The following is a 12,185-nucleotide window of genomic DNA, read 5'->3' as shown; positions in this document are numbered from 1 at the left end:
TGTCACCGGCACCATTTATGGAAGACTTTCTCTTGAGAACTGAACACTGCAAAGCAATTCATTTTTACTACATGATGGGAGACAAGTGTCAAATATTATACCACCCTCCGTGCACCGATGCGGTCCGCCCCATCTAATCAAAGTTGGGGTAACGCTCTGCAGTGACGTCACTCCATCGCCCATCACTGCAGAGTGCCGGATGAATATTTATAGAATGGAGGGGCTAGCTGAGGCAGGTCACTGCACTGACTGTGGTAGCCTTCATCTTCAGTGCCCTGTGCGTGATAGGGACATATGAGCAGGTTAGATGCTTCTAACCTGCTGATAGTTTCCTTTTAAAGTAGCATGTATATCTGAATATGGCAAAAAATATTATAAAGGTTTTCTTTTATTAATGTAGTAAAACACAATAAAACTACACTGTAAGATGCACAAGTCCCAGAGAGTCCTCTCTCTGGGACTTGTGCATCTTACAGTATAGTTTAAAGGAGATGTCTGGCAAAATTTTTATTAAAGAGGGACACAGGGCACTGGAGGGACACTGAGCATCCCTCTGCCATCATCCTCTCCAGCATCCACAGCCCGCATCAGATCTGGGAGTCGGGTCGTGACATCACCATGTTATCCAGGAAGTGAAGCCTTGATACAGTAGTTAGTGCAGGGGAAAAAAAGCACTTTATAAGGATTTCCCGTAATAAGTTTATATTGGGGATTTGAATAACTTTTGGGGAGCAATACAATACTGTAGCAAAAATTTTCGCTGGACTTCTCCTTTTAAATACTTACCTAGCTATAGATAACATGCTGTATGCAACACAGCAACATCTCTGCATAAGTGCCTCCAATCACCAAATGAACTGGATCTCAATTCACTTGCAGGAAACAAGGATAGTGTCCTGACAATGTCAATAAAAACTATACAATCACTGTAACCATACTGCCACAGAATAAAAGTAGCCTGTTTTTCCCCTTTGTGGGGAATGCCTTAAATAATAGCAGTACTACAGAGTTTTTAAATTCATTTTGGAATAAGGAAATCTTTTTATACATTAAAAAAAAAAAAACCTCAGTAATTTTGTTCCATTAATATGGCTAAGGACATGAGTCCAGCTGCTATTAGCCCTATACAACCACCCCCCCCCCCCCTGCGTTATCCATCATGTTTCATACTGTACTGCTGCTGCCGCTGCTGCCACTGCTGCCACCACTACTGTTTAGTGCAGTCCATAAGTTGCTGAGATGTCTTATAGAAACAGCACAGATGTGTAGTCTAAACACTTCAATACACGTGTGCCTCTGATTCTCTATCAATCCCTTAGGCTCCTTTCCCACTGAGCAAAACTAGCGGAATTATGAGGCGGACAATTCCACCGCGGAATGCCGTTAGCCCCCCTCTCATAATGGGAGTCTATGGGAGGCGCGCGCTCCTTTTCTGTCCTCGCTGAGGAATGAACATGTTCATTCTTCAACGCGGACAAAGCAGGAGCGGGAGGGAGGCTAACGGCAGGCTAATGGCATTCCACTAGTTTTGCTCAGTGGGAACGAAGCCTTAGGATTCCTAGGAAGGCTCATTTACCAGATAATTGTCCATGTATAAGGGCCAGTGATCAACACCAGCAAACACTCATATCGGCTCATTAAATCTCTTGTGCATCCATATAAATTATTAGCCACACATCTATCTGTTTAGGCATGGCATGTGTGGCCCATGATAATGTAATTAAATGGCTGCATAGCAACAATTCATGGCACCTTGTAAAGGCTGTGCAAATGAGAACCTAAAAGTAGTCCTTAGGCCTTATTCACACATCCCGTAAAATTGTCCGTGGTCGCGGATTTTAGGGCACATGAAATCCTATGTATGCATTCACACCATGCGTGCCATGATCTTGCAGCGAAAAGGACAGGTCATCGTGCGGATGGGGCACGGATGTCTCCCCCCGCTCGCAGCTCTCACCTGCCCCGCCTCTGTCCCCCGCTCCCGGCTACAATCTCCCCGCTCCGTGAAAAACACTGGACATGTGAATGAGGCCTAAAATCATAGAGGAAAATCTGTTTCCCTTTTGCTTAAAGGTTTCCTCTCCTTTATTTTGTATAGGATGTTGAGAAGGAAAGAGATCCCTTGTCGTACCTTAGTAAGGAAGAAACCAAAGAGAAGATCCAGCTTTATAACACAGCAGTCACCGACAAGTTAAAGATGACCCTGGTAAGTGGAATAGTGTACATGATCCGTGGAAATAATCTTTTTGGCATTTACCATAAACTGATTATATAGTTTTAGTCTTACACGTCATTTTATAGTAATTGGCTTTACTAAAGGAAGATCCAATAATTAACAACCTTTAATACTGGTTTACTAGTCTGCTGGTAATGTGTTAAAGCTTTAAGCCTTATTTTGGATTTTATATCCCTTGGTTGGTTTTTAGATATGTGCTGCACTATGCTTTTGGATTTTATAATATTGGTGCAATATGAGATTGTTAGTTGTTTGTTGCTTACTTGAAACCACTAGTATTGTTTTTGCTAATCCATATGAAAGCAAACACACCGCTGAAAAAGCATGTACATCTTTCGGGTATGTTCACACTGAAGAGGGAAATGTCCTTGCTGAAAATTCAGCTTAAAATACGGATTCTGCTTCATGCAGAATTAAAATGGAATTGAGGCAAGTTTTGGAGCAGAATTGCAAACTCCCACTGGATGTTTGCTAGCAGATTTCACCTCATGAATTGACATCTCAATACTTTAGGAGGAATTTGGATGTGACAGATATCCATGTGGAAATTACTGTATTAACAGAGTCATGGATATTCTATTGAACTCAATGGTAGGCTTATTCCAGGTACAATTTAAATAGCTTTAGAGTGGGGACATGTAGAAAAAACATTAATAATGTGTTCTTAATCCGATCCTCCGCAACTGTTGCATCTCCTGGTCCCAGCTTGTGATTGCAGCTTCCTAGGTTCTGATCTTGGCAAGAACTGTCCCTTTAGCCAATCTGAGCAGTCATGCATTCTAAATTTGGAATGGGGAGGTAAGCCGCTGCTAGACAGCTCTGGAGGCGGTTTATCTCCCCAGAAACAAAAGGGATGGGCAGTTGAAATCTAACATGCCTGGCTCTTCTCTGCTCTGACACCATCTGTTAGGGAGGAAGTCAGTAAGCCTCCATTCACATCACACTGTCAGCTGATCCTCTAAAATTGGCAGGGTTTACCAACATTTTACTAATTGGTAGCAGGAGTTTGGAGCAGGTAAGTGACCCAGCCTTGTCACTGTTAAAAATGAAAAGTCCTTAGACAGCCCCATTAAACAGATACTGAACAGATTATAGTATTGCCAGACATAGGACACTGATTATCTGATTATTAAAAAGGCATTGTTTTATATAGGTATTTTGTGAAGAGTATACAGGCAGATCAAGTTGATGTGGATTGCTGTCCTTTTGACCCAGTATTAGTTAAAGTGAACCTGCACTTTTAAACGTTTTTTTTTTTTTTTTTAAATCATGACTATGTTTAGATGATTAAATGGTTTTGTTACAGCAATCATTTGTGTGATTATAATGTGACTTTTGGGCTTTTACCGCTGTTGTTGCATCCCCTCTTTGGCGCACAGCTCTTCCTCTTTTGCTGCACAATACCCACACCTCAGCTGTGCCACAGCATAGTGTTGGAGTGCACTGGGCAGAACAGGCTGGTAATGTACAGGACTAATACATTCAGTACTATAGATGGCATTTGGAAGGGGTTATTGATTTACTTGGTTTCAAGGTACTATGTTAGCAGGAAAATGACAACAGTGTCACTGCAAGTAACTGTACATCAAATGCCCAGGGACTAAATGATGAACTGATGATGACAGGCTAAAGGGAGAAGATTACAACTAGGAGGCAGCCCTGTATACATACAGTAATAGGTAAATACCACTGCTCCTAAGAGACAGCTGTGCAGAGCTTGTTTTGATTTTAACTTTTCTACCTTACCTATATTATGCACACAATCACCCTGACCCCTGCATAGTGCTAACTAGGCCTCACTCCCACCTCCTGAGTACCATCTTGATAGAGATGGAATTCCCCTAAAAGGCAGTGAACAGCAGTTTGCAGAGAAGTGAGACACCTAGTGGGCAAAACTTCAGAACAGGGGTGCACAATCTTTCTCCCTCCAGCTGTTGCAAAACTACAATTCCTATCATCCCTGGACATCCTTTATCTTATGGCCTTTTTTTTCTGGTGTTCGGGTCATTTTTGGTAAATGAACTGGTGGAGGAAAGTTGTTTGAAATGATAGTGACTGTTTAAGTCATATGTGTATGTGATGTCTTTAGAAACTATAGCATGGTTTCCTTGAAAATATTACTGTGGGCGGAGCCTTTATTGCTTTTATTTTTTTTTTTTTTTTAACAGAACTCCAATGGGATATACACAGGCTTCATCAAAGTACAGATGGAACTTAGGCGACCAATCACTGTACGGACACGAACAAATGCACAAAGCCATGCCAACGGCAACGGAAATGATACTGCCTTCTACTTGCCCAAGGGCAGTATAAATATTTTACACATTAGCAGCACCAACACTGTTCGAGAAGTCATTGAGGCCTTGTTGAAAAAATTCTTGGTTGCAGACAATCCTGCCAAGTTTGCACTTTATAAGCGCTGTCAGAAAGAGGATCAAGGTAAGATTCCTGACCCAACATGTGTAACCTGTAGACAAGCAGTAATGGTTTAGGTCGCTATACCCTTTCATCTCATGAATTTGAAGTCAGTGCAGACTTAAGCAGACAAAGTTTGCCATTGCCTTGGCTGACTGGTTGAAGAAACTACCTGCTCAATATTAAATTCCCTTCTCTGGACTGGCAAGAGGGCATTGGTGTGTAACACACAATCATACTAGCATTTGTAGTTATGTTCAGTGTATATTAAAAAAATAACCATGTGAAGTAGTATTGGCCAATCTATCTATAAGTGTACATTTGAAGGATTCATATGCATGTCTCGTGTTTCAGTAAAGCAGTGGCAACGTACATTTTTAAACTCTTTGACTTGTTTTGGAGCTTTCCCTATCCTGTATACTAGTAGGAGTGCTCTGATAAAAGAAAAGCAGGTACAGAAAAATTGGCTTGTATCATGAACATGTACTAGATTGAAGCTAAACTGTTTGTATGTCTTTCCTTACCAGTGTACATGTGCAAGTTGTCTGACAGAGAGCATCCACTCTATCTGCGACTGGTCGCTGGACCCAATCTTGAAACGCTAAGCTTTGTTTTAAGAGAACATGAGACTGGGGATGTCATGGTGAGTAATAAAAATACATTAAAGGGGTTATCCAGCTTTACAATAACATGGCCACCTCCCCCCCTTGTCTCCAGTTCAGATGTGGTTTGAAATTGAGCTCCTTTTACTTCAGTGGAACCGAGTTTGACACCCCACCCAGTCTGGAGACAAGAGAGGGGGGAACGTGGCCATGTTTTTCGAAACGAAAAGTATTAAATAGAAAAAGACCGGCACAGCATGCTTTTTTATATATAAAAACGCTATTGGGGAGCACTATGTGCTTAGCTGGACTTTATATTCAGACCAAATGTCTCTTCACGTGTGGGGTGCTCAGCTATATGATAGCTTTAGAAAACAGTCACAATTCATTCATCAAAGGATAGAAATGAAGCGGCATTCACCACTGTATACGTGCAAAAATATCAGTGCTTGTTTATTCGTCCACAAATGGCAAGCATATTTTCTTTTAGCAGACCTGTAGAGGTCTGTAGAAGCTTAGTAAAGCGAAACAGCTGTCACCTGTTATCATCATGAAGTGTTGGCGTCTTACCTGCTAAAAGAAAATATGCTTGCCATTTGTGGACAAATAAACAAGCACTGATATTTTTGCACGTATACAGTGGTGAGTGCCGCTTCATTTCTATCCTTTGATGTATGAATTGTGGCCATGTTTTTGTAGTGCTGGATTTCACCTTTAGGGTATAAACCCACACACCGTATAAGCAGCGTATTTACTGCTGCGATACGCAGCAAATACGCAGCAGATTATATCTAAATAACTGAACACAGCATCAAATCTGTACCAACAAATCTGCTGCGTATTTGTTGCGTATCTGCTGTGTATACGGTGTGTGGGTTTGTACCCTTAAAACCTCTTTGAGAAGACCCCCTGTCCCCTTCAAGATACAGCATTTTTGAACCTTAATGATACAGTGGGGTTTTATACTATAGGGGACATTTATTAAGTCTGGCTTTTTCTGCACTGGACTTAAAAATGTCCCCGCAGCTCCGACAGTACAGAGATTTATGTAGAGGCGCACTGCCTCTATATAAATCCCTTGCGCACCAGGAAACCTACGCCAGCTCAGAGCTGGAGTAGGTTTCCTGACTATCTTTGGCAGAATAAATTGATAAATCGAGCGGACTAGAGTCCGCGCTCCCTCCACACCCCCTCCCTGGTGTACTGGTCGGAAAGTGGCCAGATGCGAATATTTTATTCACAGAACGGCCATTTGTGAATAAATTTATTTGCATCTGGCCACTTTTCGACTAAACCTGTCACCTTAGTGCTGGTGATAGCATTTTAAAAGAAGATAATTTTTTAATGTGCCAGTCAGGACCAAAGCAACCAGATTTCAGCTCTCATTTGTCAAAATGGAATCAAAAATCTGGATGGTTGCTATAGTCGGCTTCTCTGAAACTGAGAGGAAGTTGAATGTTACTGGGTTAGACATGGAAGTCATTGTGTCTTTCTTCGATATTTTGTCATGATGATCTTTACCACAGTTCAGCCAGCGAGATGTGTTTGGAGATGAGTTTTACTTTAATGGGGTTTTCTGACTCAAACTTTTTTTTTTCCCCCTTGGCTATAAACATCCTACAACAGTAGATGCTCTTATGCCGAGGGCTGTGGATAGGCACACATTAAGGAGTATGTGTACACAGCTTAAAGGTGGCAGCACAGGATGTTTCTGTTTCACAGCCAAACTTTACAATGGGCGAGGATGCAGACTGGTAAGAGTAGTGGGCTGCATTAGGCCAGAGAACTACTGACAATACCCCAGCCATGAAGTAATGTGGAAATAATAGAAAGCACAAAAAACACTATAGAAAAAAAATCTTTATTTATGCATATATCCACATTTTGCAGTGCGTTTGACTACTTAGTGGGCCAGATAACACCTTTTTAAGTGTCTTTGATTTTTTTCTTTGTAGTGGGAAGCCTTTACGATACCTGAGTTGCAGAATTTCCTGCGTATCTTGGACAAGGAAGAAGATGAACAGCTGCAAAGTTTAAAGCGGCGCTATTCCATCTACAAGGAGAAACTGGAGGAAGCATTGAGTGGAGTACGCAAACCCGGCTAGGGTCATGGCCAAGAGGACCTGTGTTTTACAGTATGACAGAGCGACTTGCACTCTGTCCAGTGGAGACTTGTTTGGAAGGGAACATGTCCATGGGAACATGCTTGTCTGACTTGTCATAAACTGGCCACGTGGATATGATGGATTGACTTATACTGGGACTTTAATAGCTGCCACTGAACGTGTGGTGTTTGCTGCAGACAATCCAAAAATCAAAATCATTTTTTTAGATTTTGTTTTTTGTTAAATTTTATTTCATATAAATTATTCGAGCTTTAAGTCTGACAAGAAATGATTGTTTTAACACATCAGGAATTATAAGTAAGGTTTTTGTCTTTTCTTTTTTTTTTTTTTCTCCCCAAAAAATGTTCTTTGCGACAAACGTCTGTTTATAAGGTTGGGCTGTTTCAGGTCAGCACCTGAGGATTCAGAAGAATTCATGAAGGTTGTAAGATGGTTCAGCCCAGCCAACAGAATAGCAAGTGATGATCCTGGAGGCTCAGATAAGTGGGGCCACTCTGACGCAGTGTTCTGGAGGGAAAACTGATAAGGATGTTGGCCTGTGGAATGTGCGAAAGCCAACAGCTAGGCAGACAACTGTGTATAACTGCCCTGTTGGCTATTTGTTAAGCTGCTAAGATATGTAGTCTTTCTGGAATAATGGGGTAAAAATCCACATTTCAGATGCTTGATGAACTGATGGGTAAAGGAGGTGTAATGACAGGAGTCTGTAAATTGGTTTAATGTATGTAGGGTTAAAGTGCAAGATTTTAGTTTGACAGATATAATATGCTGATGAGCCTGTCTGCCAGGGCAGTGACACAGCTACAGAGGGTAAGAATTTGATAGACAAGGTATAAGTTAACAGTAAGATTGCGTATGGTGTTTAGAAATGCAATGCTGCTGCCTCTGAAGCTTTTGAATGGAAAATTCATGTTCTGAGAAAACCAAAGAACAAATGGATCTGATGGTGTTACTATAATTTAGTTTTGTCATTTTAAGAAGTATTGTTCTTTGATACTTTTTTTTTTTTTGTGTTTACAAGCAGTCACTATGTTTTTGTTTTATTGTTTACCTGGTGCATATAGCTAGTGCTGCTGAAGACACATGCATATAGAGCGACTCCTAGTGGCTGGACTTTAAGCTGTAGTTTTACCACTTCATCTCATGGTATAAAAACCCTGGCTTACAATGTCATTGATATCTGACTTTTGGGATACTAGATGTTTGGTGGTTTTTACAATTGCAGGTTATATATCAGTCAGTCACACAAATTCCACATGTTCAATGTAAGGGACGCTCAGCTGTTAGGGAGATATGTCACTGATTACTAAGAGTTAGGAGACCTTCATTTAAAGGGTTGGGTTATAGGCCTATGTATTTGCTCAGATAGTCTAGTGTATTTTCTTGTTATGTGAATCGGGGGAAGTCTGGATAGCAGTGTTGCCTGCCTAGGAACACTTGTTGCCAATAGTCTACCCGTGTGAAAGGGCCAGTGATCAGTCGATGAATAAGCATTTGGTCATTCATTGGCTGATGGAATCTTTTGCATTGCCCATAAAATAATTATTTGCTGCACATTGCCCTGTCTAAACAGGGGATGTATGGCTGATAATGATGAATTATATTGGCTGCACAATGAATTTAGCCTTGTAAAGGTTAGGTAAATGAGGTGTTGGGGAGTCTAAAAGGGCCCTTACCCTCTAATTCACACTACACTGTTATCACAGCAGGATGAATGCTTCTCTCTGGTTCTTTACTTTTTTTTTTTTTGTTTTGTTTTGTTTTTTTTGTTAATTATTGATGATTTTATTAGCTGTTTAAAACTATAATTGATGAAATGGTCAACTGTGAATGTGTGTATTTTTATTTTTTTCTACTTGAAATCTCATTTGATGGGCATATCCAGTACATGCCTCTGTGATACAATGTCTTATGCACTACACATGGTCTTTGATCAAGGACAATTACTGTATTAATGTGTCTATATACTTATTTGTTTTGCCATTTTTTGATTATTTAAACAGTAAGTAAATTTATAAAAAATCCCTTTGGAAAAGAAAGCAAATTCATATACTATGTGGGTATTTGCATGTCTTCCGCATAGCCCTTTGTGACCACGGTGTGTGTTCACTGTGTGAGAACTTCTACAGGACTTGGCACTGGAAATTTTTTTTTTTTTTACCCTTTTTTTTTTTCTACCTTTTTTTTTTTTACCTTTTTTTTGTTAAATTGAATGCACCTATCATCTGGATATGAGGACTAGGATATGTAAGGTCTTAACTACTTCTACCAAACTGCAGTGCAGACACTGCTTCTACCATATGCCTGATGGTATCAGGAAGTTACAATTACAGGATGTTATAGGGGTTAAGAAACTCTTCTAATAAAGTTCTTCTATTTATAAACTTAAGAATATGGTTTATTTTTTTCATACAATTGTTTCAATATTTATGCTCTCATTGAATTGGAGTACTGTACTTTTATATGCATGTAACATTATTCCCAACATGGGATTCTGTTTTCAGAGCTATTGCAGATCTTTATAAGGTTTCTCTTGAAATGTCATGAGTGCCCAATAAATAAAGTCTTAAAATCAGCAGCTTTATTCCTAACTTTTATTGCTGATTGGTCCTCTGAAAGTAGCCAGGGCTTACGTAATAGAAAATATTTTCTTTCAGGGGGACTATATCTTAACGGTAAATATTCCACATTTTGTGTTCCGCAAATATGATCACTAATATTTCAAACAAGCAGTCAGAAACTAACCTTGTAAGAGGTTGTCAGGAATTAGAAATCCAGTCTATGGGCTGTGTCAAATACTGGGAACTTTTCTACAGTGTTTGAAAGAGATTTCTAAAGCCCATAGCGTATAGCAGCGAACAGCCGATTACACAGGACAATTATCTGCCAAATACGGCCGATAATCGTTATGTGTAATAGGGCCTTTGGACTTTGGATACATTTTGCTGATACTGCAGTACTGAATTCACAGCATATCTGCTTTATGTGCAATAGGCCAAACACACAGTGTGCATACACTTAGGGAAAAAACCTTTGTATAGGTCCAGGGAAAGCTATGGGTGTTATTTTCGGCATCGGTGTATGACTCCTTATTCTGTGCAAATGAAAAGGAATGTATCACACTCACAGTGCCGGGCAGTTCTGTATTGACTAGACACCTGCCCACACTGTAACCCCACCACCAAAGGTAACAGTCCCTGATGCATAGCACTCTACTTGAAGTCTCCATCATTGGCGGCCATCATTTCTGCTCAGCATGAATCAACTTTAATTAGTGAACAGCACCGAGGCCCAATGGTCTCTCACCCAACGGTGAAGCCTCCTGGCCCATACAATACGATGAGCCTCAGGTAGTGGTGTAGTGTAACAGTGTGGGCAGGTGTGTCTAGTCAATAGAGAACTGCCCTACACCTTATGAATGGTACAGTGACAAGCCCATACTACACGAATAACATTATTATTCCAGTCATTGTGCCCCTGCATGAACAACACAGGCCTAATCTCATCTTCATGAATGACAATGCTCCAGCTCGTCGAGGTGCATTTATTAGGGAACAACTCCTGGAGACTGGGGTACATCAAATGGAATAGCCTTTACTTTAAGAACCAGAATCCCATAGAAAACCTATGGAATCAGCTGAGTCATTGGGGGAGATTTATGAAAGGGTGTAAATATACACAGCAACCAATCACAGCTCAGCTTTCAGCTCTGGTAAAATATAAGAGGAGCTGTGATTGGTGGCTGTGGGCAGTTTACACCAAATGTATATTTACACCTTTTCATAAATCTCCCCTATTGTGTACAGGATTATAACTCTGTGACCTGGGGGCTGATCTTGAAGACTGGGATGCCATGACTCAGCAGACAATAAGGCGACTTGTAAACTGTATGATACATTGTTGTTAAGCTGTAATTGATGCTCAAGGGCACATGACAAGTTACTGAGACAGTGGCATTTTTTTGTTAGGGTATACCCACCACTGTTGTTGGCTTTTGTTTCAATGAATTGTTTGGGATGAGGAAATCACCTGTGCATGCTTCTATCTTAATTTCCCACTGACATGATATAATATCACTGTAACATTAACTTTTAAAATTTTCCATACACTTCACCCACAAGCCAAATATCCCGAACTTTTTGTCAGGAGTGTACGGCCTTATTCACACCTCTGTAGTTCTGTTCGCAATTGCAGACAAAACATAGAACCAAAAGATTTCAAAGGGCTGTTCACGCATGTACGGGGCCGTGATCTTTGTACAGGTCTTAGTGCGGACCTGCATTTGCGGCACGGATTGCTATTTTCTGCGTAATGGTCCGTGAATACTAATGCACATTCATAGTGTGGTCTGCAAGTGGGCCCCCCTATGGACATGTTGAGGCCCATGTATTCCTACAGTTGGTATGATTATAATTAATACTCAATTTGTAGAGTTCTGTCTAGAGATGAGTGACCTTTGGCTGTGGATTAAAGGGGCTATCCTGTGCTACAAAAACATGGCCACTTTCTTCCAGAGACAACACAACTCTTGTATCCAGTTCAGGTGTGGTTTGCAGTTAAGCTCCATTCACCTCATTGAAACTGAGCAGCAAAACCCTCCCAAGCTGGAGACAAGAGTCCCCGCAGCCCTGGCCCAGAGCATACATCACCTGCTCCAGGCTCCTGCTTGCTTCGGGGCCTCCCAGCGGTCAGCCAACCAGTGCACTGCCCCACCGCAGTGCACTGATTGGCTGACTGCCGGGAGATGCTAGAAGGCTCCAAAGCAAGCAGGGGCCAGGAGCAGGTGATGTAAGTTCCAGGGCTGCC

General features: G+C 41.0%; 1 protein-coding gene across 3 annotated transcripts in view; it reads left to right on the top strand.

Moving 5' to 3' along the window:
- Positions 1 to 7,422, top strand: part of RASSF3 (Ras association domain family member 3) — a 149,477-nt gene extending 142,055 nt beyond the window's left edge. For all 3 annotated transcript variants that reach the window (XM_069974582.1, XM_069974590.1, XM_069974600.1), the window contains 4 exons: positions 2,099 to 2,206; positions 4,405 to 4,675; positions 5,179 to 5,294; positions 7,209 to 7,422. In XM_069974582.1, the coding sequence (XP_069830683.1) occupies positions 2,099 to 2,206; positions 4,405 to 4,675; positions 5,179 to 5,294; positions 7,209 to 7,358 (645 nt within the window). In that variant the 3' untranslated portion in view covers positions 7,359 to 7,422. The remainder of the gene's footprint in view (positions 1 to 2,098; positions 2,207 to 4,404; positions 4,676 to 5,178; positions 5,295 to 7,208) is intronic.
- The last annotated feature ends 4,763 nt before the right edge of the window (positions 7,423 to 12,185 follow it).

The sequence above is a fragment of the Dendropsophus ebraccatus genome, chromosome 1 (genome assembly GCF_027789765.1).
Source record: "Dendropsophus ebraccatus isolate aDenEbr1 chromosome 1, aDenEbr1.pat, whole genome shotgun sequence".
In the NCBI taxonomy this organism is placed as follows: domain Eukaryota; kingdom Metazoa; phylum Chordata; class Amphibia; order Anura; family Hylidae; genus Dendropsophus; species Dendropsophus ebraccatus.
The sequence above is the reverse complement of the archived record's forward strand: the minus strand, read 5'-3'. Positions and strand labels throughout refer to the sequence as shown.